The sequence below is a fragment of the Mus musculus genome, chromosome 4 (genome assembly GCF_000001635.26).
Source record: "Mus musculus strain C57BL/6J chromosome 4, GRCm38.p6 C57BL/6J".
In the NCBI taxonomy this organism is placed as follows: Eukaryota; Metazoa; Chordata; class Mammalia; order Rodentia; family Muridae; genus Mus; species Mus musculus.
Genome location: NC_000070.6, coordinates 123902074 through 123929623, shown reverse-complemented (window position 1 = coordinate 123929623; position 27550 = coordinate 123902074). Strand labels below are relative to the sequence as shown.

At 43.0% G+C, this 27550-nt stretch overlaps 2 protein-coding genes and 1 non-coding gene across 4 annotated transcripts in view; 1 reads left to right on the top strand and 2 right to left on the bottom strand.

Annotated features, from left to right (window-relative positions):
- Window positions 1-12191, bottom strand: part of Rragc (Ras-related GTP binding C) — a 19565-nt gene extending 7374 nt beyond the window's left edge. Inside the window, exons 1-5 of the mRNA NM_017475.2 lie at window positions 11857-12191; window positions 9572-9775; window positions 8474-8673; window positions 5550-5664; window positions 4735-4877 (exon numbers count right to left, since the gene is read on the bottom strand). Coding sequence (NP_059503.2) covers window positions 4735-4877; window positions 5550-5664; window positions 8474-8673; window positions 9572-9775; window positions 11857-12090 — 896 coding nt within the window. The 5' untranslated portion in view covers window positions 12091-12191. The remainder of the gene's footprint in view (window positions 1-4734; window positions 4878-5549; window positions 5665-8473; window positions 8674-9571; window positions 9776-11856) is intronic.
- On the top strand, window positions 12175-27550 carry D130007C19Rik. Of its 2 annotated transcripts, XR_376626.3 has the most exons (3): window positions 12352-12512; window positions 24063-24836; window positions 25628-27550. It is a non-coding gene; the product is annotated as an RIKEN cDNA D130007C19 gene (transcript). The 2 variants fall into 2 exon arrangements; XR_003955103.1 differs by having other exon boundaries at window positions 12175-12512; window positions 24063-27539.
- Mycbp (MYC binding protein) lies at window positions 17374-24611 on the bottom strand. Its single transcript, NM_019660.3, has 5 exons — window positions 24537-24611; window positions 24318-24390; window positions 19942-19990; window positions 19658-19787; window positions 17374-18531 (listed from the first exon to the last, which is right to left on the bottom strand). Exons 1-5 carry the CDS (start codon window positions 24549-24551, stop codon window positions 18487-18489), a joined length of 312 nt encoding a protein of 103 aa, NP_062634.2. The 5' UTR covers window positions 24552-24611; the 3' UTR covers window positions 17374-18486.

Genomic DNA, 27550 nt, shown 5'->3' with positions numbered 1-27550 from the left:
CACTACTGAAATCCACCACTTAGAGACATAGCTAACAGTCTCTAACTGTAGCTCTGAACCACTGACACTGCAATGAATGCCCTGCTGGCCAGGCCACTCACCTGCCCAGACTGTGCTCTGAGGGCCTACTCTCCCCACTTCCCTCCAGGTACATGACCCCCGAGGACCTGCCACAGCCTCAGCCAGCTACTACAGGGTATATTCTACATGCCAAACCAATTACGCATTTTCTCAGACACCTTTTGTTGTTTCCTTACAAATTAAACAAACAAACAAAGAAATGGAATCAAGAAAATACATAAGTCTATCAAAGATCAACCCCAGCCAGAGAGAGGGAGGAATTATGTTAAAAATCAACAACTTTTTAAAGAGTTTGAGTGATGACAAGGTCAAGGAGTTTGCTGCCAAGTCTAACAACTAGAGTTTGATTGATCCACAAGTGGAAACAGAAATGACTCCTAATAAGCTGTTCTCTAACTTCCGCATGTGGTACCATAGCATGTATATGCCTGCACCTGCTAGGCATTAAGAGTTGCCAAAACTGCCTCTTTAGTAGAGGTGTTCGGGGGCTGAGAAGATGGCCCACTGGCTAACAAGCACTTACTGCTCCTCTAGAGGACTCACGCTTGGTTCCCAGCACACACACACATCAAGGCAGCTCAGAGCCCTGTAACCCCAGTTTCAGCAATCTGCTATGCTCTCTGGCCTCCGAGGGCTTACATACCACAACGAACATAAAAACTCATGCAGACACAGACACATACTCATAATACACAAAATAAATCTTCAAGAAGTATCTGCCTTTCAAATGAGGGTGAAAGACACAGGCACTCAAGAGTTTGAGGGATGAGAATGGACAGCCTGGCCTTTCATAGATAGAGAAAAAAGTATTTCAAAAAAACTGTTTAAAAAGTAAAGGCAACCATACTGAAAAGGAAAGGCTACAACAGGTATCTGGTGGGAAACAATGTTTCCTCCTGTCCTGTCTTTACTACCTCCTGCATTATTTTCATGACAGACAGATTATTGTTTAAATTGCTCTAAATTTTACAGGTTACCTTTTCATATATTAATTTGATCCCACAACAACCCAGAATCGTTACTATTAACCTGTTTAAGCACTTAACTTTGGGAGTTAAGAGTGAAGGCAAGGGAGCAGAACAGAGTAATCTAAATACAAATAAGAGAATTACACCAACGTTAAAGTCCTAAGACTCCAGGTTATAAAAAGTAAAAGGATACCTGGCAAGATATGGACTCAAACTTAGGGTTTTAATTCAGTTCCAAGCAGTTTCCAATATCACAGCAGTTGGGAAGAGTGAACCATGTGCTTTAAGAGTATAAAGAAAGCAGCTTCCTCCTGATGGAAGAAGAGGAAATGCAAGTGCTCTGTGCTGTCTGTCAGCTGATAGCCAGAGGTCAAGGAGATCCTATTCTGTACCACACAGGAAGTGAGAGAAGGCACCAGCTGACAAGCAACACAGCAACATGAACCTCTATGGCTGGACCCACAGCCAGCAGCTGTAAACAGCTGCAGTTTCTAGTGTTGAGCTACAGGATCTCAAGTCATACACTAACATGAGAACATTACATCATGCAAGCTTGATGACCTGAGTTCAATCCCCAGAACCTGCATAAAAGTGAAAGCAAGAAGTGAAAAGAACTTGTGCTTTGGCCTCCGTATGTATACCATGGTATGCACAGCCCCTGCACGCACGCGTGCGCGCGCACACACACACACACACACACACACACACACACACACACACATATTTTCAATTTAAAAAATGTTAAAGCACATTCTTGGTTGGGGACACGGCTATGTAAACACTTGCTTTTAGCAAATGCAAGACTGCAAGGGACAGAAAGAACAAGAGACATCTAGTTAGCTATTCATGCATGGCAATAAGACAGATTTAATGGTTAATAAAGAAAGAAAATATACTAATGACTTTAAAAAGTAGACTTAGGTTTTTTGTTTTGTTTTGGGTCAAAACTCTCTATGCAAGATTTTAAGGTGCTGAATTGGGGATGTAGCTGGCTTCCATCCCCAGGACCATATAAAACCACTGTGGTAACAGATACCAGTAATCCTAGTGCTTAGGAGGATCAGAAATTCAAGGTTATCCTCTACTACATATATCAACTTTGAGGCTAGCCTGTGCTACTTGAAAACCTCTCTCAAAAACAAAAAAAAAACCAAAAAACTGAAAAAAACTTCCAAAGCAAGTATGTTTATCTGAGTTTTAGTCAAAATACATCCAAGCAAAAGCAGGAAGCAACACGCCCTAAAGGGGCTCAGCATAACTGGGCCAGTGAGCCTGGAGTCCAGAGAACACAAGAAACAAGTGAGACTGTCTCAACAAGGCAGAAGGCGAGAACATACTCCTGAACACTGTCTGATCTTCACATGAGCACCATGGGGGATAGACAAAATAAGCGTTTAAAAATGTGAAACTAGCTTAAAAACTTTTGATTAGCTTTTCCTTTTTTTAAAAGAATGTGTTCTACTGGTCAACTTTTAAGAATAGAAAATACAAACGTTTCCTGAGGAACAACAGGCCATCTTATTTTCCTTACAGAAGGTAGTACAACAAAGGACAGCGGGTAATCAGCGAGAGTAAACAGAAACAGACAAGACAAGGTAAGGTACTCTACTCACAGGGAGCAGAAGGAGGGCACTGACAAAGCAGGCACACAGACAGACAGACAGACAGAGAAGGGGAGGTGCATTAGAAAGAATACAGGCTAACAGCACCCTGGGTATTCTGGTCTTGACACACGGAAGGCTGAGGGCTAGGCAAGAGGCTATTTGCTAGAATGTTTTCATTCTTCCTCTGGTCTAGGCTACAAAATCTTTTGGGTTTTGGTATTTTATAAATTTCTACATAGTTTAAGGAATGTTCATGTAGTAAATCTATATTTGAGAGACTTATTGCGGAAACTCAGATGTATTCGTCAAATATTTTATGTGTAATCTTTTATTTTTTTAATTCAATAAAGTTTTATTTGCCCAAATGCACAGCTGATTGAACCTGTTCACACATCTTCACCAGCAGCTGGGCATCTCCACCCTTTGTGTTTCTGGTGTGAGTGGCTCTGTGCTTTGAAACCAGCTTGAACAGTCTTTTACTAAGGAGCTCTCAAAGGGCTGCCATGGGCAAGAACCTCGAATCTTCAGTCTCGCAGAGACCACGGCTAGAGTAATAAGCTTGTAGTTGGAAACTTCCTTACAGAGCTTGTCATATGTAGCTTTGTCAAACAGGATGAGATTGTTCAGCTTGTCCCAAACTTTGCCTTTGGACCACTTCTTTTTGGCCTTGCCACCAGATGTATTTATTGGGTCTGACTTTTTTAGCCGACTTTCTGGCATCTTCTTGTTGTCCTTGAGCAGCACGGCAAAGCTCAGAGAGTAGTGTGGACCACTGCAGCCTCACTAAGATGTCCTGTAATCTTTCTAATAACTAAAATTCTGATTGTTTGAGACAGGGTCTCATTTATGATGTAAACCTGACTGTCCTGGAACTCTGACTACTTCTATCTCCCAAAGGCTAGGATTATCCTTCATATCCCAATTAAAAATACTGATTGTTTATTTTTTAAATACACTGATTAAGAATCCCTCGTTCGGACTGATGAGATGGCTCAATGGTTAAGAGCACAGAGAAGGTGGGTTCGATTCCTAGGACCCACATGGCAGCTCATACTTGCCTGGTCAAGGGTTATAACGCCCTCACACAGACATTCATGCAGAGAAAATACCAAAGAACATAAAATAAAAATAAGTCACTACAATTTTTTTTTGAAAAAGCAACAACAACAACAACAACAAGAACCCCTCTTTCTACCAGGTATGGGGCCCACACCTTTAGTCCCAGCACTCAGAAGGCGGAGGTAGGAGGAGCTCTATTAGTCAAGGCCAGCCTGGTCTTCATAGAGAGCCGGCCAAGGCTACATAATAACCCCCACCTCCACCCCAAGAAATTCCCTCATTCCATGAAACCTGAGTTTTAGGCAGTAGCATTTACTCGGACATTTTTAGTGTTTTACTTATTGTTGTTTGGTTAGACAGGGCACGACTTCTGACCCTCTTACTATGTGCTGAAATTCTATAGATGAGCAACCTCACCTGGCTGTTCAGACCATTTTGGAGACGGTTTGAGACATGGTCTCATTTTGTAGCCTGGATAGCCTGGAACTATGTAGACTAGGCTGGCCTCAAACTCAGAAATCTATCTGTCTTTGCCTCCACACCTGGTCCCCAGATCAATTTTAAACAAATTAATAGAGTTAGGTTGTTTGAACCTTGCCAAATCCCATGAGACAGAAGATAATACAAACTCAAGTACAAAAAGAGAGACTTTCCAAGTGTTCTCTGCTATCCTGTCTGAAGGTCCAGCTCAGAGACCTCGTTCTAAGGTGACACACATGCTCTAAACAGTCCCACTTCAGGCTAGTAACATGGCTCAGTAGGTAAGGGCACTTAACACCAAGCCTGACCTGAGTAATGGCCCAGACCCACACAGTGAAAGAATTGACTCCCAAAAGCTGTCCTCTGACCACACAGGTGACATGGCACGCACACCCACACACTGTACTCATATACACAGCAAGTACATAAATGTAATTTCAAAACTAAGAAAAGTTCCTTATTTCATTCAGTATAAGCCAGAGGTAAGAATTAGGTAAGTTTTCCACCTGCCTGGAATCTTGCAGAAATGTGTAAGCACTTACCCATATATACAAGACACATCAATTACAACATCAATCATGTCACAGCAAAGTTCATAAGACTGCATATCCACAGGGGAGCTGTCTGTTGCAATGTAGATTTTGCTGACAACATCAAAGAGAAAAGCTTTTTCAATACCTGAATTCTTGGGAAAAACAAAATTGGGTAAGTGTTTCTTTTAAGAATCACAATTTACAACTTTTCAAAGACCTTAAATTACTAAAAAACAATCTTAATTTTAAAAGTAATTTTCTCATGGTTTGTTTTTAATTTTTTATGGTTCTGGGATACTGAATGTAGGGTTCAATAATTCTTCTACCACTGAACTGAACCCCCAACTCTTCATATCATGTTTAAGCATGCAATTAGACCCCCCAAATAAAAACTGCTTGGTTGGGAGACTTTAGATGGGGTCTTACTAGGTAGTCTTAGGAGGAGGATGCTGTAAAACTCACGATTCTTCTGCCTCTTCTTCTTAAGTGATGGGCTTAAATGTGTGCTCCACAAAACCCAGCAAGATTATTATTTACTTGTGTGTATTGTGCTAAAAACTGTTCCTAAGGCCTTTCATATGCTAAGCAGTACTTCCATCCAACCTTCATGAAGATGCTTTAATTAAGGAAGTATGGGAAACTTTACCTAACACACACATACACGCACAATCAGAATATAACCACTCAAGCTATACTCTATGCTATTTATCTTTCATGTTGAATCACTGATCTTTAGTTCAAGTCTTCTTTTTTGGAGAATTAAATACAAACACATTTAACAACAGCAGAATTGGAAATTAAATCAAAGTAAATAATTTACTTACTGATATAAAGATATTTAATAGGTTTTCCAAAGTGGGCAGTTGTGGAATGAGTTTCTGTACCACCTTACTGAAGGCTTCAAATATTGAATGGTCATAGATGCTAGTCAAATAAAAGCTGAAAAATACAACACAGGATGGTTATTCGTAAAAGTCCAGTAACTACTGTCATCATCTCTTACATCTCAAGGTTCTTAACATTCAAATGTACCCTGTCCACTCCCTACATCATTTCTGACTGGAAAACCATTTCCCAGTCCGGGTGTGCGTTTGCTGTATTACACAGAGGGTAACTGAGGCAGCGCCCAGGAATGCTCTTCAAGAGAGAAATGCAAAGGGTAACATAAGCAAACTACCCTTTAAAGCTTACTTCCCAAGCCCACAAAACTGAGGGAAAAAAGCCAAGATCAAAATTCAAAGTAGAGACATGGTCATTTGTGGGGTTTTTGTTTTGTTTTAATGGTATGGAGCCCAGCCTGGCCTCAAACTCACTATGTAGTGGAGAATGACCCTGAATTCCTAATCCCCAAGTTTCCACTTCCCTGAGGGAAGCTACGATTACAGGATTTTGTCACCACACTCAGCAGAGTAACGTGCTATTTATTAAATATTATTCACATTTCTACTAAAATGTCACCTCAAAAAGTCCTTTCCTGCCAGCCACAGTGGTGTAAACATGTAATTCCGGCACCTGGGAAGAGGCAGGTGAATTCTGTGAGTTTGAGGCCAGCCTGGTCTACAGAGCAGAGCTCCAGGGCTATATCGTGAGACCCTGTTCTTTCCTGACCAGCTTATGTAAGCAGTATACATTTACTTGCTACCCTTTTGCCATTTTGTTCTTCACAGCATTTGGTAAGGACTTAAAATCCACCAAGCATTTCTTATGAGCTGTGTCCTTCTCAATCGTAAGCCCCAGGAGGAAAGCAGCTTTGTCAGCTCCCTCACAGCTGCAAGCCCACTGCCCTCAACTGTGTTCATCAGAGTTTACTGAGTGAAAAATATAGTCACAGCCACAACACCTAAACACCTGACCTCCTCTGAGTAAATGACTATGCAGGTGCTTAGAATTAGGCAATCAGCCTGAGGATGAAGACCTAAATGGATTACAGTGAAATCAAATGCAGAGTTAACCAAACACAAATTTTAGAGAAGGGCCCCTTAAGTACTGTGGACAATTCTACCTGCTTTTTGCATTGAGGACTTTGTTTCATCATTTAGCTGTATCCATGATATACTTTATGTACAAATTATCAGAAATGAGAAGCTTGTTTATACTTTACAGGTGATTTAAAGAAAACTCCAAGGAAGTGAGTTAAGAACCTAATCACGGAGGAGCTCTGCTCCAGAGGTGAGGGTGTCAGGTTCCTGACACCAGCAAGGGAGGGACATTTCAGTGTTTCCTCTAGGCAAAAACTTCAGCAAGGTTAGGGTCCTCAGGACTGGAGTTGGGTGGGGACAGACAGAACCCCCAAGGCACAGAGCATCTTCCTAAGCTGAGCTCCTAGAAGTGCAAAAGCAAACTGCACCCCATCATGCTGGTACTAAAGAGAGGTTTGGGATGTGCTGGGCGTAGCGCAAGGGCAGAATGCTTGCAGAGAATATAAAAGGTCCTGGGTTCAATCCCCAGTGCACATAGTAAAACTCTACTGAGGGTAACAGGCTTAGTTTGGGGCCTTTCTGTTACAGGAAAACCATGAAATGTCCTGAAGTGCTCAACAAACAGGGAATATAGAAAATCATAATGATTCCTCCCTAGCACAAGGAAGCATGTTTAAAAATTGCAGCAAAATAAAAAAGAACAGATTCTTAAGATTGAGGGATTTTACGGGATGGTACTTTTTCTTTCTCTTATAAACATTTATTTACTTTTGTTATTCAAGACAGGATCTTACTAAGTAGCCTTGGTTAGCTGACTTCAAATTTCTAACTATCCTCCTGACTCTGCCTTCTGAGTGCTAGGATTATTAAAGTACAACACCATGTACAACTCTTACAAAGACTCAACTTCCTCAATTTTTTTAAAAACATGAATTTTTCGTGTTTTAAAAATTTAATCCAAGAGGGTCAATGAAATTTCCCATACAATATTTTCTAAAAATTACCTGAAAGATTTTACAGTGTATGGCCCAGGAAACCTTAGGGACAGGACAACTGACTTAAGTATAGAAGGAAGTTTTTGAAACAGACCAAAAGCAAGGAAATTACATGCACGTCTCTTCTCTGCTTCCCCTTTGAGCTGTTTTTATGATCAAGTGACATCCTCTTAGTACTTATATTCATTTCTTCCTATTATCACAAGATATACAATAACATTCCTCATACACTTTTAGAATACAAATACACAAAATACGTAACTATGAATCCAAATTAGTATGTGTTCTTTAAGGTAAGTTAATATTTAACTGTAAACCAGCAGTCCTTCAAACTCAACAGCAATACTATGTAAATGCAGAAAGCAAATATGCTAACTTCAGAGTTTCTAAGAAGTATAAACTGCTTTTAAAAGTTAAGATAGATTAGAGTTAGTCCAGACTTGAAAGTATACACTTTTAAGACCCAAACTCAACTTTCACAAAAAAAAAAAAAAAAAAAAAAAAAAGGCAGATTTCTTACACAAAGCCAATGGGAATTAAAAAGTGAAGAAACCCAGAGAGGAGAAGTCCGAAAGCAGACTCATGCCATGAGGAAACAGTCCCTTGAGAGGAGTGTGCAAGAACGCCAATGGAAACACTTCACATGACTCCAACCATCAGGAAAAGGAGAAAGGGGAAAAGCAACTTCTCAGTAGCACCAGGCTTACAAAACAGCCTAGAAGGCAACAGAGAAGAGCTCCAAGCTATTAGAGAACCGGGGACGCACCAGGGATCTGGGTGTGAGGACAGATGCAATACATTTAGGGCTCTCATATCAAACACTCATACTGTTACCTAAGATGGAGCTTTTCTAGCCCAGCATCTGCAAGGTCATCATTGGCCCTTTGATGAATGTCCCTCTGTGTTTCTATTTTGTGATCATCAGACAGTCCATCAACTTTGTGAATAAAAACCTCAAAATTCATGTCTGGGTTAACTTTGTAGGCCTTAGAAACAGTGATGTGAAGTCGGGTTAAAGCCTCCATGTAGTCGTCCTGGAAGTCAGAACAAGATGTTTTTAACAAGAAGTCTTATAAAACACAAGTAACAAGTCAAGAAAGCCTCAAATCATCTCTTTCCCCAACCAGAGAAAATAGTTATTTTAATTACTCATAAATATTCAGATATACTGACATATAACTAGTAAATAGCTCTCCAGTTTCTTAACATAGAAAATCAAATACCAATGCCTGAATTTTAAATGTTACTCTTAAGAAAAGAAAGACAAAATGCACATTCCTTCCTAATAGAACTGTCAAAGTAATCCCAGCTCTGCCATTTATCAGGTGAATGGCTCTAAGCAAGTTGCTTAAAGCCTAATCTTGAGTCAAATATCTGTAAATGGCAATAACTACCCACACAATACTCTGGAGAGAGAGTAAATCAAATCGTGTAAAAGAAAGCACACACTACCAAGCTGCCACCATTCAGAAGCTTTCCTTGTGCTTCAGCTTACAAAGGTAGCTAAAGGGTAGGGACAGAGCCCATCCAGCTAACTACCTACCACACAGAGGGACCTCAGTGTATCTTCCCAGAAGAAATTCCACTTTAACAGGTCAGGAAAGTCCATTATAATGGACTCATTTCTCATGTTCTCCCTGACGGTGTGGCCATCGATGGATACTTCAGTGGGTGAGGTGACCACTGTAATAGTTAATGAAGTACAGCAGTATCTACTATTAACCAATAAAAGTAGAAAGCCAATGGTAACGGTTCATTATGTAAATGGCAGCTCCTAAACACCTGAGAGTCTGGAGTCAGGTGCAGGCAGTATAAGGGGATCTACTGGAAAGAGAGTAGCTTCAAGCACATGACAAAGGAGACAAACAGCTTTCCTCCTTTTCTCTGCCTTTTTGCCACCAGAGAGGTGCACACACCATCATGCCTAACTACCTGTGCATCAATGACATATATCAATGCTCCTGTGCCCCTGAAGATCATTTCGTAGTCAAAGGTTGGATCAAAGAAGTCCATCTGCCCAGGAAAATCCCAAATCTGGAAGTTCACAAAGGAGCTGTTGGAAATGTCATCTTTATAAATCTTGTTGGTACTTTCCAAAAAGAGAGTCTCATTGGGTGACATCTTATGAAACACCACCTGTGAGGAGAAACAGAGACAACTTTGTAACTATTTAACTATACAAGTCATATTAGAAATCCCATGGCACCAACCTTACAACTGTGACCTTGATGCAAAATAAATAAATAAGGTAATAATAGGACAGTCAATCACTGGTGCTATTTATTCTTCTATTTCTGACAAAAGGCACCAAGTTAATTTCCACTCAGTCCACTTTGAAGATGAGTTTTTCTCTTACTACTTTAACTGTGTTCTCGTGCCACCATCTCTGACCCATACGGTTTCCGTGTATTTGCTTTTTCTATTCTCAGGGTTTGTAACTTTTTGGAGGGGAGCAGAGGAGGGCTGTTTTGAGAAAGAGCCTCAGCTATATAGCCCAGATTAACCTCAAAATCCAATTCTCTTGCCTCTGCCTCCTCCAGTACTGAAATTACAGTACCACCTTGCCAGGTCCTATTGGGTTTTATTAAGAGAAACAGAGACAACGTTGTGACTATTTAACTGCCAAAGTTACATAGAAATCCTGTGGTACCAATATTACAACTGTGATCAGAGATTTAAACTTGTCAAGACCCGCTTTAAGATCATGAACTATTCTAGGTAATGTTTGAGACTTTGTGTTCATTCAAAAATAACACACACGCCTACCTCAGGCTCTTAGGAACAATAAAGACAATGGAGGGGATCCTGAGTAGGTAAAACTGTCCAGAGTGAGAAGTAGGGAGACCTGGGGGAGGAGGGAAGAGGCAGCTCCATAAGGCAGGAAATGGTAAAAACAATAAGCTGCCAATCATCACAGCAGGGAGCCAAAGGTGTAGCTCAGTGTGGTCCCAGAGCCTGCCTATCATGCATAATACCCTGGCTTCCAGCACCTGCACCAAGCCAAGCCAACCTGATAGCTCGTACCTGAAAGCTCAGGATGAGCTTAAAGTCACCCTTGGCTACATAGTCAGTTCTTGGCCAGCCTGCTATACAGGAAGAAAACAAAAAAACCACAGCAGGGCTGGAGATGTAGCTTTAAGGCTTGCCTGATACAACCCTAACATACAGCAAATTTGTCTCTCAGTGTTAACTTGGAAGAGAGAAAAAGTTCTCATAGGTTTCAAGTGGTAGTTACTTAGCATAAGCACTCCCCCCAAAGGTCTAACTTTGACACAGACGTGAGAAAATAAAACAGTTGTCCAGCAAGTGCAGGGGCGGAAGATGTGGGGGTAGGCAGCGATGTTGCTTTTTAAAAACACCACCCCTACAAAATACCAGAGATTTCTGTTTGGACAGACCTTTGTGTCAGAGTGGAAATGGGGAAAGCATGGTTGTCTGTGACCGTAGTTTTACCAGAAGTTCGCTCTGTTTGTAATGGGAATGGCTGATTGAAAGAAATCAACCCTGCCTCTATTTCCCTAAAAATACAAAGCCTTAGGCATTCATTCTATTCGTTCACGACGGACCCAAGTGAAAACAAATGCACTGATGTCTGTCCGCCTGCAAAACCGTCTCCAAAGATCGCTGTGACCAGCTACTGGGGACTGTCACCTGTAACTGCAACCACAGGGCTACAAGTTCTAAATAAAGTAGGTGTAGCGATAGAGTCCCCCCCCCCGCCCCCCCCCCCAAAAAATGTTTTTACAGAAGTCTCCAACAGACTGACAACAAACACTGAGATGCCCAGTGTCTTCGCCACAACACTTTCAGGCGCCGCTACGGTCCAGAGGCTGGGAGGAGATCCCTGAAAACTCCTGTCACCTAAGTGAGATGCGGCGGGACAGCACGCTCACCAAGTTCTCCGCGTGAGAACCGGGGACGACGGGTCGGTTTCGTCAACGCCACAAGGGCAGCGACCAGAAGGGAGGAGTTCTAGGGCGGTGACCGGCACCTGCCTCCTCCCTCCAGCCAGCGTCGCCTCCTGGCCCCCCTCGACCCTCGGAGGCCCAGGTCGGGGACCCTGGGCGAACCGCGCCCAGGCTCTGCGCTCGCAGGTGTGGACAGTGCCCGGGGACGCAGCGCCAGGCCTCCACCCTCTCAGGCCTCCTGGGCACCCGCCACCTGAGCGCCGTGGGCCGGGCAAAACCAAGGGCAGGCGGCGGCTGCGGGGCGCTCACCTTCTGGATGGAGGATTTGCCGCTGCGCCGGAGCCCCATAAGCAGGATCCTCGGCTTGGAGCTGTCAGCGCCGCCCGGGCCGCAGCCGCCGCCGGCCCCCGCGCCTCCGCCGCCACCCGCCGCTGCCTCCTCTTCCTCCTCCTCCACGCCGTAGCCGAAGTCCTTGGGGAACGAGTCGGCTGCGCCGTAACTGCCGGCCAGGGGCGTCTCCTCCGCCCCGTACTGCAGGGACATGGTGCTGGACCACCACCGCCCGCGCCCTGACAGGCCAGGCCAGGTTAGGCCGCCGCCTCCCCAGGCCGCCGCTGTTGCCGCCGCCCCCGGCAGTAGCCGCCGCAGGGCCCGCCCATAAGCCCAGCTCCGATTGGGCCGCCGCCAAGCTTCGGTTTATTATTGGCTGGGCGGGCTGCCACTCTGGGACAACAGGGTAAGTGGTACTATCACGTGCCCGGAATCACCTGACTAGCAGCGGCAGAAGGGGGGGAGGCGTCACGAGGAGTTCGGCCTGGCCGCGCCTCTCGTCGGCCTCCGGGCCTTCGCCCTGGGGGCACAGCCCGCAACGCACCTCGGCCTTCCATGCGCGCGCTGGGCTGCTCCCCGCTCCCCGCCTTCTTCCGGGCTCCGAGAGCAACGCAGGGAAGCTTCTAGGCGTCTGGGTAAGAATTCTTTGTGCCCCCCTCCCTTGTTGCAGCTGCCCTGCCAGTATTTAGTGATGCTTGTCAGGTCCTGGGTACCAGGAAGGCACTGGAAACTGAATTGCCCCTCCATGCCCTCAAGTTGCTTGAAGCTGAACAGAGATTGGACTTCTGTGTAAGTTGACTCAGTACAGATTTTATGGGAAAAGGCCATGAGGATAGATGAATTGCTCTGGAATTGGGTGAGTCCACCGGAGGTCGTGTGTGAGCCAGTCCAGACCTATAGATTCGGCACGTGCGAAAGGCAATTAGGAATCTCAGTGATAACTTGCCTATGCTGGTACCTGGAACCCGATAAGGAAAACAGATACGAGCATGCTAAAACATCTTCTAATTCCGTAAGCAGATCGCTGATAGGATACTGCTGCCCTTATATTCTACCGACTCCATCTTCACGCCCACCTAGTGCCCCTCCAGTAACCCATCCAGCAACTGAGTACTTGACTTCTTTGTGATTAGAGACTAGAGGAATTAGGGCTAATGAAGGCAAATGATTACTGCCAAAGTATGTTTCAGAAAGTTGTAAATGTCTCGGACTCCCAGAAGTGGAAATTTGACAACCCTTAAAATACAGCCGTGTACACTCAAAAGGAGTTGGGGTAGGGATAGGGCTTCTGGTTTTACAAAGTGACTGTTGTTTGCAGGGCTAAGGATGAAATTCGGGGTCTTTTGCGCATGCTAGGGAAAATTCTACCACATAGTCTCATCTCCTACTCAGACAGACTGATCTGACTGTAGAGAGAAAAGTAAGCTCTAGTAGGCCGTCACAACCTCACCTAAAAAATATCAACTCCACAGTACCTAATAGACAGGCAGAATGCACTTAAATATGCGTGTGTCTCTCAGTATCAATGGGAGAATGCTTTCAGGACACCCTTAATCCGATTAACCGACTGGAAGACGGTCAGATTCCTAGTATAGGCTATTTACATGTGAACCTATGCACACTCCATGTACTTTATATTATCTCTGCATTAATTATAATAACCAGTACAATGAAAAATGAAATTGTGTCTTTGCCAGGCATGATATGATGGCCCACATCCGTAAATCTCAGTACATCTGAGGCAGGTGTAGAATTCCCCCCAAAAAGTTCTAAGTCAGCCCACTCTACACATCCTTGACAGCCTTAGCTAGAAACCCCTTTTTTAAAGAATGGGATGTGTGTATAAATAGTTGTTGCACTATATTGCATAAGTGTAAAAATAAAGTCTACATATGTTCAGTACAATTCCCCCAAAATATTTCCAATCCAGTTGGCCTAATCTATGGATTCAGAGAACCAACTGCTGTGCCAGGGGAAATCAAATTTAACGGTAGCTTTGATAAAAGGTTTAACAGTTTTTGGGTGGAATATATGAGTAGAGATCATAGGACAACCACAGATATCTAAAAACTTTCACCCTGATTTTTTGGGAACAGTTTCTTCTTTATCTATCTCACAATGGGAGCACTGAGATTACTGACATAAATATGCTCAACTTTATGTGAGTTTGGGGGATTCAAACTCAAGACCTCACATTTATTTAAAAAGTGCTTCCCCACTGAGCCATCTTCAAAAGCTCTGTTCTTTTTAAATTTTTATTCCTGCTCAGTGGTTAAAAGCACTTGGTGCTCTTGCAGATGATCCACATCCAGTCCCAGCACCCATATGATGGCTCACAACTGTCAAGTGTCAGGGGATGCAGTGCCCTCTAAGGATGCCAGGCACACAGGTGGAACTCATAAATACATGCAGGCAAAACACTCATACACATAAAATAAAAATAAATAATTTTTATAAAGTTTCTTATTCAAGGGGTTGTGGATACAGCTCAGTTGGTAGAATGCTTGCCTAGTTTTCATGAAACCCTAGGCTCCATCTGCAGCGCTACCTAACTCAGGCCTGGTAGCACTTGCCTGTTATCAAAGCGCCAAGGAAGCGAAAGCAAGACCAGAAGGTCAAGGTTATTCCCTGCTATAATATCAAAGTTTGTTTCAAAATAAAGCTTCAGGCCAACAATCAAATTCCTCAAAGCCTCAAGTAGAACAAAACAGTAGTCACTTCTTTGCAACAGTCCTTCTACTATTCAAATGCAGTCTTTATTACACAAAGTCTTCTCAACCTGATAGAACCATGAGTTCCAGGCCCCAAAAAGTCTTCTCAATTCCTGTTGCTTCAATCATTGCTTCTACAGTGCTGTTCTATCTAAGACCTTGAGGTCTTGTGTTTATACTGCTCAGGAGAGTTCCTGCTGGCCAAATGTGCACCAAATGCTGGAGGTGCTGGTGGTGTGATTGAGGAACTGAATTTTGTAGCTAGTGACAACCACACTGAACAACTCGCCCATGCTTTCACATCCCGTCTCCCTATTGGTCATTCTTCCTTAAAATGCATTCATGCTTTTCAGCATCCCTCAGATGCCTGGTACCTACAGAGTAACAATAGGACTTTTAGAAAGTTTTTTTTTAGTTAGCACCTGGACAATATTTGTTTTCCAAAATGGATTTTTAAGCTTCCTTGGAGTATAAATGGCTCACATTAGAGATCACCAGAACTAGTATTTTATCAGAAACCCTACTCACGGGCTGGTGAGATGGCTCAGTGGGTAAGAGCACCCGACTGCTCTTCCGAAGGTCCAGAGTTCAAATCCCAGCAACCACATGGTGGCTCACAACCATCCCTAACGAGATCTGACTCCCTCTTCTGGAGTGTCTGAAGACAGCTACAGTGTACTTACATATAATAAATAAATAAATCTTAAAAAAAAAGAAAGAAAGAAAGAAAGAAAGAAAGAAAGAAAGAAAGAAAGAAAGAAAGAAAGAAACCCTACTCACTTTGTATAACTATATACTTTAACCACTATAGGACTTTATATGTGTTTGTGGCCAGCAGTATAGGTACTGTAGATTTTCATGTTCAAACCTGATCCAAAGTAGGCTACAACCAACCTTTCCAATTCTATGATACTTACAGATGTGCCAGTACTGATTTGCAAGGCAGATCTGACAGACTGATCTGCAAGTAATCCTTTATAGTTTGCAAGGCATTTTTATATCCAATGTATTTAATCTGATCCTAACATGAACTTTGTAAGGTAAGCAAGATGTGAGGACACATACATACACAAATCCACACATACTCTAGTAGGGTGGTTAGAGACAGTCTTACATAGCCAAGGCTGGCCTCTAACTTACTGTGTAGTCAGAGATGACTCGAAAATTCCTGACCCTCTTGCCTTCAAGTGCTAGGACTATAGGCTTATACTCTCATGCCTGGTCAGAACTTTTAGTTTTATATTTCTTATGAGTATGCAGGTATGCACACTCAGAAGACAACTCTCAGGAGATGATTCTCCTGCCACCTTGTGGGATTCAGGCACTGAACTGAGTTCTTCAGGCCTGCACCCACGCACATCTGCCCATGAGCCATGTCTACAGCCCCTAACTTTTACTTTATGATGAAGCCCCTGACGTGTAGCCGAACTGCACAGATACGTTTCCTACTCCATTCAGCAGCATCTTGTCTTCACTCAAGTCCTTGACAGAAAGAAATGCTGGAAGGGGTTCAATGGTGCATGCACTGATCCTACAGAGGACCTGAATTTGGTGGCTAACCACGCCCAGTGACCTCAAAAATCTTTTTTCTAAGATAGTTTTTTATTATTGATTTTTTTTTTTAATGTGTGAGTGCTCTATCTTTGTGTACATCTGCGTGTCAAAAGAGGGCACAACCAATATAGGCAGTTGTGAGCCACCATGTGTGGATGCTGGGAATTGAACTCAGGACCTCTGGAAGAGCAGCCACGTGCACTTAACCACTGAATGATCTTTCCAGTCCCAGACCTTGAATTCTTCAATATCAATGGCTGGTCAAAGTCAGTTCCACCTGCAAGTGGTAGTCTGGCCCACATGCTGCAGCTAATGTGCAACAGACACATTATGTGCAAGAGACAGTCATAGACCGACTGCCATAAATATAACATTAAACCAAGCATGGTAGTACACACCTTTAATCCCAGCACCTGGGAAGCACAGGAATGCGTTTGAGGCTATCATCAACTGCATAGTTCCAGGCCAATCACAGCTACATATCTATAGTGAGTGAGATGAATGAATAATAGAGAGTGGAGGGGAAAAAACACTAGTAGCCAAAAAACACAATGTAGCTGGCAGTATCAACAAATTGATGGCCATACAAACTACCTGAAGAAGCTAAGTCCCTCTCTATCAAATTCTCATGGAGCCCTATTTCATTATTCCTATAATTCTTAGTCCATCCTAACCCATCTTGTAGTTGTTTGCATAGGTGTCTCATAATGAATTGGTCTTTACCACACCAGCACTTAGCCCAGTGATATCCATCCAGAAGGCACCCAAGAATCTGCCCAGTGGAATGTTCTTTCAGTAGTAACTGGCCACCCTCCAGAAACAAACTTGTGACTAGAAGAAATACAGACCATTGCCACAATCCTGCCAACATGACTGATTACAATACCCTTGTAAATGGCTTGGTCAGCGTTTCCAGCAGGTGCCAGAACCTCGACTGGTTAAACCAGCTTTGATGTGTGCTGTGATCAAAATTTAAAGACAAGCTGTCCAACAACAAGGATAGAAGGTGTGATATATTAGGGCTTATGTGCCTGTCAGTGAAGAAAGCAAGTTATCAACAACATATCTGACTGATTCTTCCCAGAAAAAAGGGAAGGGCTGGATGTAGTGGGGAAGGCCTATCTATATCCCAGGCTTTGGGAGTTGAAGGCAGGAATTAAAGGCCAGCCCTTGGTACATGAGACTGTCCCCTACCAAAAAGAAAGAAAAGGATTAACAAAACAAGTACTTTACCATTTACAAATCTTTCATATACATTCTCTCATTTGACCTCACAACAACCCTGTGAGGTAGGCAGCAAATGTTTTCATGGTACAGATGAGGATAGTGAATCTCCAAACCATTAACTGACCTGCCCAGGTTTCTACAGTTAGCAACAAATCTGTATGTCAGTCTTTGGCCTAAAAACTCAACACCCAACCTTCCCTTCACTACCCTACCTACTTCACAGGGATAATAAAGATAAAATGAATTCAAGGCTCAAAAAAATATGTTTGAGGGGAAAGAAATCACTGTATAATTACATACTATAATGATCTGTGACATAATGGTTCATCTCCTTTCCCATCCCAGTTTGTGTATGAACTCAGAATTTTATCTCTCTTCTGTGCTCAACTAAAGAAGGAAGGAAGGCAGGCAGGGTAAGAGTGTAGTTCTTTTGGAGGCTATGTAAATTACAATCAAGGTAGCTGCAGCATTACACAAACTGAAAACGACACAGACTAATGTGCAACCAGAACGCACTAAAGCACACACAGCAAGGCAGCATTATCAGATGGGCAGGATTGCATAGAAAGAAAACGTGGTGTCAGAGTCCATACTGGCACACACAGTGATCTAAGGCAAAGTGGTGGCAAAGAAGAGTAATTTGTACTAGATTTCTATAAAAGAGCAGAAGATGCACGGGAACCCATGCAAAGGCATTGTACATCACAGATATGTCCAGCTGTCCACAGGACATAGATGCTGTCAAGAATGAGTGTGCCTACTATGCTCAAGCCCTGGACCAAGGAACAGCTCCATGCTAGATCTCCTAGCTAAAATACAACCAGTACCATCATTCCTAACTGGATAATAAATAAAATGTCTTTTAAGGTAAAAAGTTATGTGGCTCTTTAGCTTTTCTTCAAGATCTACTTTGGATTCTCCTGCTTTAAGACCCAAAGAAAGTTATATTGAGTTTTTATTGGTGATTCTATGTATATGTGTTTATAACATTAAAGTGTGATGAGTGGATTTAACATATTAAAAGTTTATAGCATCTTTTCAGGAAAGATCATATACTATACAAGCTATTCAAGTGATACAAAACCAGTTTTCAGTGTCTTTTCAACTGAGAAGAATCCTATTCAGCACGCTTCTCCTCCTGAGGTGGTTCATACTGAACAAGCTATGGGGCAAAGACAGAGGATTTAGATGAATTTTATTTAAGTTGGGTAAAAAACTTAGTAACACAATGAAATTAGATAATATATTCAACTTGAGTCTGTAATCAATTTCTGAACTTATCCTTCTCAAACCATTTACTTACTTAAGATTGAGTGAGTACAATTAAGCCTAACAAAAACCTTTTTTTTTTTTTTTTTGTATAAATCTTTAGCAAATACTGGGGAACTAAATTTAGCCTCAATTCATGACTGAACTGTTCTATTACTACATGATTCTATTAGTATGGTCAGCCAATGAAAAGTAAAGAATGGCTGACTTTAAAAGTACCAGAAGCCTTTAAATCAGCACCAGGGAGGCAGAGGCAAGGCTGGTCTCTGAGTTTGAAGCTATCCTGGTCTACATAGCAGCTACCAAGTATGTATCTCAGCATCTTTCGTAATTTAAGAGATTGATTTTCTTTTATAGAAATTTGTGGTTCCTTACAAGAACACTAGACCTCAGAAGATTTGACTTCTTTTTTTAGTTTCAGACTTGGAAATGTGTCGTGTAGTTCAGAATGTGATAAACCTCAAAGACTTTGAGTTGATGCTCAAGTTTATGGGAATTTGAACAAAGGCAAATTTTAGCTCTAGATAAAATCGAGTGCAGCTTACTTCTGTCCTTTTGAGGACCTGGAACTAGCAGTGCAGACTGTGTCTTAACAAAGCAGTGGCCTACACTGACCGAAACTGCTTAAGAACTCTAAAATTATCCATTTACTTTAAGCAATATTAACCAGTACCCCACCTTTTTATTGATGCAGGTTCTCAACTCAACTCCCGTTTCGTGATTATACTTTGCCTATCCTATTTTTTGTTGGTCTTGGGACTTTTCTAAATGAGGCTTAAGCTTGCCGTGGACTTGACTGAAACCGATATTGTCCCTCCTTGCTGCCCATTAGTCAAGTTCTGGGTTTAATTGTTTACCCTGGTTTTATCATGCTGCAGATGGGACCCAGGGCCTTTGCACATGCCAGACAGATGCTCTACAACTGAGCTACACACATCCCTGGCCTGCAGTAAGGATTTGGTCAGATAATCATTAGAGACAAGATTATTTTTTAATTTCAATTTCTTTTTTAAATTTACCTTTGCTTTCAGTTTTTTATTTTCTTCTACAGTAGCTTCATATTTCTCTTTCATTTCTGCCAATTCTAGGCGAAGCAGCTCTATTTCTGGGTTTTCCGGGGTAGCAGCTCCTAAGTGATGCTTTAAAAAACTAACATCAGTGTTAAGAATGTACTCAGAACAAAATAAGGCCAGGGGAACAGTCACCCACCACACACCACCAGTAGTTATCCAGCTTATTATATATGTGAATAAATAAAAATGTCAAAAATATGGCTTTTTTACTTCAGAGATGAAAAGGATACTCCAGAGCACTGGTGGGCTTCTCTGGTTCTTCATATAAGGCTACCAACACTGCAAACCAAAGAGAAAGAGAAGCAATGAAGTCTCCAGCGTAGATGGCTGAAATATTCTGAAATTCAGTAAATACTGCCTGCCTATTGTATGGTGAGCAGCTTGCTAAGACTGTCCATACAGTGGTAAACAAGTCAGACAGTGTCCTTGCTAGCAACAAACTTACAATCCATTATAAAAGATAAGGTACTACAAGAATACTGAACTACACTAGTGGTTAGTAAGTTTCAGAATGAGACTGGAGGAATACTTAGCATCAGAGGCAGCCCTGAGACCTAGCTGTGTTTCAGATAAAAATGGGAAAGTTCAAAGCACAAGGGAACTAAGGTGTCAAGTATGTCGTGGATAGTGAATGGAAAGGTAGTCTAAGGGCCAGACTGAGAAAAACTTACTTGAATATTGATGCTAAGGACTACAAACATATTTTAACAGTTTGAAATCAAGGAGGTGGCAGGACCCGTCCTGAATGCTGTGTACAATACTGACTTAAGTGGGACATGGAAGCATAGGAGAGCTGGCTGCGGTGTGCCACACCTGTTATCTCAGTACCGAGGAGGTGAGGAATAGGAGTGCAAGATCATCCTGGAAAAGCAATTAGCTAGAGACCTGGACTACAAGGAGCTCTGTCTCAAAAACAAAGTCTAATGTAATCTAATTAAAGAAATTTAAGAAACTTTAAGTAATTAACAGCATTCCATTTGGAACATTCAAGAATTAAGTTTCATGCATGACAGGCTAGGCACCAACCAGAAAGCATTCCCAGTCAGCATGCTCAGACTGACATTTAAAGCTGCGCTAGCTTCCCGTCAACACTCTCACTCGTCTACTAAACACATCCTCCTAGGATTCAGTGTGCAGGTGGCAAGCTCTCCGCACTAGTGCTAAGGACTCTGAAAAATCTCCTGAGCCACTGTGTGGTTGAGACAGGTAACCCAAGCTAACCTAGAATTCACTATTGTACTCTGGGCTGGCCTCAAACTCATGGCAATCCTTCTGTCTCAGTCCCTCCCATACAGGTGTTATAAAAATCTGATAAAAGTAAAATTTGTAACTTAAATATGCATTAACTTGAGAGTCCAAATTAGGAAATCCTGTTGTAAACCAATTTACATGTCTTGAGTTTTTGAGTTTTAATAATTTAAAGTACAGACAATATGAAAAACATCAAGTGAACAGGTACTTTTACACAAAAATACACAATTTTTTGAGAAATCTGTACATTTATATCAACTATCTGACCATCATCTCTTAGTATGTTACATTCTCTCAAATCCCCACTTACTACTTTTTGCTTAAACAAAAAAATTGTACATTTAAAAGTGTTTCTTCCATTTACTTCCACTGACCTGAACTGAGTCTTAGTCTTTACTTACTTTTAAAGATAGCATCTCTCTGTGCAGCCCTAGCTGTCCAGAAACTAAGTGAACTAGGGTGGCCATGAACTCACAGAAATTGCCTGCCTCTGAGAATGCTGCCTCCCAAGTGCTGGGATTAAACACAGGCCCCACCAGGCCGGCTAGGATGGAAACTTCCATAGGGTGTGACTGTTAGTGCTCTTGCCTTTTCCGTCCATCATTGCATCCCCATTCCCTTCTGCTTCCAAGTGTTAAGTTTTTTGTTCTTTGCTATGGGATGATTGTGCTTTTTATCTGAAGAGAATGCAACCAAATCATATTCATTCCCTTTTGCTTTAGAAGCTAAATTTACTGTGACTAGTTACATAGAGGGGCAGGGGGCGGGGCGGTGGAAATCAGAGGACACGTTTCAGGAACCTATACCCTCCTACCATGTGAGTTTTGGGAATCAAACTCAGGTCCAGCCAGGCGTGGAGGCAGAGGCAGGCGGATTTCTGAGTTCGAGGCCAGCCTGGTCTACAAAGTGAGTTCCAGGACAGCCAGGGCTATCCAGAGAAACCCTGTCTCAAAAAACAAAAAAACAAAAAACAAACAAACTCAGGTCCATTTGGCTTGGCAGCAAGCACCTTCACCTGCTGAGCCTTCTTGCTGGCTCTTAGCAACTAGGTATTTAAAGCCAGGTATTTTAAAGTTTGCTACCCTGCTCAAAATAACTAAAATGCTATTTTATGCATTCACCTTCTTCATGGATGTTTTTGTCTTGAAGGTTGTTATTGTTCTGTTGTTGATGATTGGTTGGTTAAGTTTGGTTTGGTTTTTTTTTTTTTTTTTTTTTAAAGATGTAGTTTTACTCTTTAGCCAAGGCTGGTCTCAGATTCAATCAGTCCTCCTACTTCAGCTTGTCAAGTGCAATTAGAAATGAAACAAGATGTCTAGGTCTTCTGCATATGCCTCAAACCTTTGAGGCAAGGTCTCCCTCAGCCTCCAGCTTCCATCCTTTTACCTAGGCTAGCAGAATTATACACACCAAGACCCTGTCTGGCTTATTATGAGTGCTGGTACCTGAACTCTAGCCCTATAGTTGTGTATCAAGTAATCTTACCTCTAAGCCATCTCTCTAGCCTAGCTATAGTTTACTTTTTTTGGAACAGATCTTGATACATGCTCCAGGCAAGCAGTGAATGCAGATCTGTTTTCCCTCACCAGAGCACTAAAAACATGTCACCATGCCTGGCTTCTTACAATGTTTTCATGTTAGAAACAACTTTAAATCCTCTCTGAAATGTTGCTGAAAGAAAAATGTAAACTTGTATGAAACATCTCTGTTTGATCCTGTAAAATTTGGTTCCCATTCTCTTACACAGCCTGAAGGCTGCACATTGGCTCTGCATTCAGTTATCTACAATTGTACTCCATCTGCCTTTCAGTGTTCTTGCCTGTCAACCTCCTGCATCCATTTCATTCCACGACCCTACCACACAGATTATTTGGGACCAAAAGTGTATCAGTGTTTATCTCCAGAGGTTGAACTATCTACTCATACATAATGAGTGTTTTGGAGATGAGATCCAAGCCTAAACATGAAATTAATTTACATTCCATATAGACCTTATTCACATAATATAAACATGATCTTGAACAAGTACATATTCCTAGGCTCCTGAATTTTGACTGACATAATTTATGCAGTCAAGTATGGAACTTTCCACATCAATACTCAGTAAGTTACAAATCTGAGAGCAATTTAGATTTCAAAATTTCAGATTAAGGATACTTATCCGTACTGTTCAAGGTCTTCCCTCTGCCACTCCATGTAAAATGTCCCATCTTTATCCTTGCTATGGTTTAAGTTAGACATTTACCACTAGCTGGCACTAGTTTTAGTGTGTGTGTGTCCCTATCTAAGCTACAAGCTCCCAAAAGCAAGAACATTTCCATGGCTGTATCCCCTTGGTGCCCAGAACACACGGCTGGAGTAAAATCATTACATGAAAGAAACATGAGGGGTTTTTTTTAACAGAATTCCAAGCCATCTGTGACACTTCTGATGCCACAAACTACAGTGGTCTCACAGAGTAGTTCCTTATACTTTTGCTCACATTGACTTCCGATGACATAAGGAAATGAGTAGTAATTCTAACTTGTCAGTTCATCCATGTAAGAGAATTAAAAGCCCTGCTTTCTTCTAAGTTCTCCCAAATTTTCCCCTAGCTTTTGTTCCCTAAAAAGCAGATACAAATTATTTCCCAGACACTTCCTATTCTCAAAAGGACCAAGTTTTCAATCCCTGCCAGCCATTCCATTCTATTCCCTTGAAAACACCAAGCAATGTTGAGTTCTTACCATGTAGAAGGCATTCAATATACTGTTAAGGCCAGTTAGCTTTATTCTATGATTCCAACCACCATACTCTCTAGCCTTACACCCAGAAAGGAAGGGATACACTTTACGCTTCCATTGTTTTAAAGTAAAGAATATAGCTGTTTTTATGTGCTCTGAAGCACTTTTCAAATTGTAATTCCACTTTAATTATGATATCTACACAAAGTAGGAATTACTATAGGCTAAAAGAGTTGAAAAGCCACAGCCCAAACTGTCTATGAATCTCCAGCTTCGGGGACTAGAGCCATTTAATAACCCACTTTCAAATCCAGTCATTTTCTTAGTTGCCTTTGTCCAAAAGAAAAATTTGTAAAATCCCGCACACTATACGGCAGGGAGCAACTGGGATCTCAAGGTCTTGCTAACGTGTCCACTGCGGCTGCTCGCGGGAAAGCAACGGAAGTTGGAGAGACTTTGCAACAGCTGCAAGAGTTTCAGTCCGGGGCAGAGAGCGACCACCGGGGCGAGGCGAAGTCCCGCGGCCGGCGTGCGCCCGACCCACGGGACCCCAAGGCCTCGCTGCTCCCGGGGCGGGCCCCACCTGGCCAAGAGCGCGCGGACGTGGGCTGCAGCCGCCCGCCTCGGCTCACCTTTCGTCAGCGTGTCCAGCACCCCCGACTTCTCCAAGTACCTCCGGAACTGCTCGCGCTTCGAGTCGGCGGCCTGAGGAGACACGGCGGGTCAGGGACCGGAGCCCGGGGCCGGAGCAGGAAGACGGCGCGCCCCGCCGCCGGCCCCAAGCCCTGCACACGCCCCAACTCCCACCCGGCGCCGCCCGCACGCCCCGAGCCACGCCGCGCCCCCCTCACTTTGTAATGGGCCATAGTGACAGCCACAGCGGCGTAGCTGGCGCCGGAGACACGGGCAGGCGGGCTCCAAGCCTCACTGCTCATGCGCGGAACGGCGCGCGCGTCTGCGCACTGGGCAGGCACGGGCCGGGGCCACCGGGGTGTGGCCTGTTTTCATGGCGACCGGGACGCTGTGTATCCCTGTCTCCTCGGAGCCTAGAGAGGCTGCGTGAGCCCGCCCTCCGCGGTTCCGGGCAGTCTCGCGTCTTCCTGTTCCGGTTGCCGCGGCGATTCGGTTGCCTAGCAAGAGGCGAGGTTTAGGTAAAGCCAGGCGAACGACCTGTGGGGCCCTGGATGGGTGTGGCCAGGAGTTAGAGGCTCCTGATGTAGTATCTCCCCACGTGTTAGTGGGCGCGCACTCCTTGTCATTTGGGTCTTTGGTGAGGAACAGACCAATGCCGTGTTTCTTGGCTCAGAAAAATACCCAGCACCAGGAAAAAGTTCAAGGTCACCCTCAGCTAAATAAAGAATCTCTTTTGGGCTTGTTCAGGGCTTGCTTGTAATCATTAAGCCCCGTGATATTTGCAGATAACTGCTGGCTGGTAGAAAACTTATCTCTACAGCAATGTTGGATTAGGGCAATGACCTCTGAAGTGGTTCTTTTCTCTGCCTTTGTCATTAGTTTCCTTTTTTTTTTTTTTATACCCCCTTAGTGGTTAACATTAAGTTCTTTTCCATATATATTATGCGTGTTTTTATGTTGAAAATAATTATAGGTAGTACTAAGTGTGTATGTCTCTCTAAGGAGATTTCTAAGTGCAGAAGAGGGCCCTTTAATGAATTTGTAGTTGTGCCTGCTACTTGGCTAGATTTTGTTTTGATCTCTCTATATAGAAGTCATTCTATTCACTAGGCGCTGGTGGCACACGAATTTAATCTCAGTGCAAGAAAAGTGGAGACCATCCTGAGTTCGAAGCCATTCTGGTCCAAGATGGTCAGGGCTACACAGAAACCCTGTCTCCAAAACAAAGAATTCATTGTAGTCTTGTTTTAATGTAAGGCCCTACCCCCACCTTATCTTTTTGAAATCCAGTGGATTTTTTTTTTTCCAGGAGTTGGGGAAGAGTATTCATGCCGTGGTGCAGTTGGAGATCGGAAGACTCATAGGACTTGCTCTCCTTCCACCGTTAGTCTCAGTAATTGCATTAAGGTTGTCAGGCTTGACAACGAGTGCCTTTACCACCAAGTCATCTTACTGCTCCCTAGCTGCAAAGTTTCTAGACTATCTAAGAAAAGCAAAACGATGGCTCTATGTTGCACAAATAATGAAAATACTGTCTTTTCTGTTGGTCTTGAGAAAAAAACATATTTGGTTATGAGAAGCCACAGAACTTAAACTCATGTTGAAAGAACTTATGAACCCAGCTTCAACCACAAACTGAATGAAAAAGTGCAAAGCAGAGTCCCCTGGTGGGTGGTGCTTGCCTTGCCTCCCTTTGTTCCTGTTGGCAATGCCCTTCCTCCCTCCCATCTCTGCTCTAAGGCATTCGAGACTCATCCAGTTTTTTTAGTTGAGCTTTTTGGGAATTTTACATGGAGTGGGGATGGGGAGGCGTTGTGTTATTGTTTTGAGGCAGGGTCTCACCATGTGTGAACTCCCAACTCCACCCCAGGAACCTGGATTTTTTTCTTCTTCTTTCTTGGGACTTCCTCCTATATTGGAGCCAATCTAACCTTTCCATAGCCCTCTCTTGGGCCCTCTCTGGAGCTCTAGCTCCTGTCCCAAGCTCTTTAAAAAAAAAAAAAAAAAAAAAAAAACCTCATCTTTGGGTAGACCAATGAGCTGGCTCGGTGGATAAAGCCTGATGTTTGTTGGATCCCTGGAGCTGTCCTATAGAGGAGAGCCAGGACCTGCAAAGTGCCTCCGGCCTCTACATGTGCTGCAGGCACACACATGCACACAACAAACAAAGTATTTTTAAATAAAATGATTAGAAAACCTTCACTACTGAGAGTAATGACATGCGCCTTTAATCCTAGCATTCGTGAGCCAGAGCAGGCAAATCTCTAAACTCAAGGCCAGCCAGAGTCACATGCTGAGATTCTGTCTCAAGTAGAACAAGCCCATCACCCTTTACCAACCATGAACGCCAAGTCTGCAGACAAGGACTCAGAGCCACTGAGTCAGTGGATGCTTTCTGGGACTGGGAGCCTCTGGCAGGTTCCTGAGTTGAGCCCATATGAGATGAGTCTCCTTTGCATTCCCTTTTTTCCTGTCCCCCATTTACTGACAGATTATAGCTTGCCTGCCCTGTGGTTTTTCTTTCAAAGTCTATTAAAATGGTCAAGCTTCGTCATTGTCAGGGTCCAGCGGGGTCAGAGTTCTCAACTGGAAGCAGGGATATCTGGAAGGCACATAATAAACAGACACAGACTACTTTTCAGGTACAAACTGACAGGCAATTTTTCAAGGCTTACTCTCTCCTCTCTCTGTCTCTCTCTCACTCATTCACAGCTTGAGGCTGCACACACACTGCATTCTCTTTTGTACTCTGCTTTTTTCCTGTGCACTTTCCTTTTCTTGAACTCCCACACTCCTACACACTTCTTTTTTTTTTTTTTTAATCTTCCTCCTATACATTGCCTTGGTCATGGTGTTTTGTTTTGTTTTTATTTATTATATGTAAGTACACTGTAGCTGTCTTCAGACACACCAGAAGAGGGAGTCAGATCTTGTTAGGGATGGTTGTGAGCCACCATGTGGTTGCTGGGATTTGAACTCAGGACCTTCGGAAGAACAGTCGGGTGCTCTTCCCTGCTGGGCCATCTCACCAGCCCCTCCTACACACTTCTATGTGTTCCTTTTTCACTCACACACACAACGTGCACTCTCCTTACACTCACACACACTCGTCACATACACCTAACTCTTTCTTACTTGCTCTCTCGCCTTTTTCTTGCCCCAGTCTATCGATATTCCAAAAACAAGTAGAAAAAAAAAAAAAAACACTGTATAATCATTGCCAAATCAAATT

What these genes read in the sequence shown, in the direction of transcription:
- Mycbp (NM_019660.3), bottom strand. An exon ending in GCTGGACACGCTGACGAAAG is followed by an intron (nt 19,991 to 24,317) that starts GTGAGCCGAGGC and finishes TTTGGTTTGCAG; the next exon opens with TGTTGGTAGCCTTATATGAA. An exon ending in AAGCCCACCAGTGCTCTGGA is followed by an intron (nt 19,788 to 19,941) that starts GTATCCTTTTCA and finishes CACTGATGTTAG; the next exon opens with TTTTTTAAAGCATCACTTAG.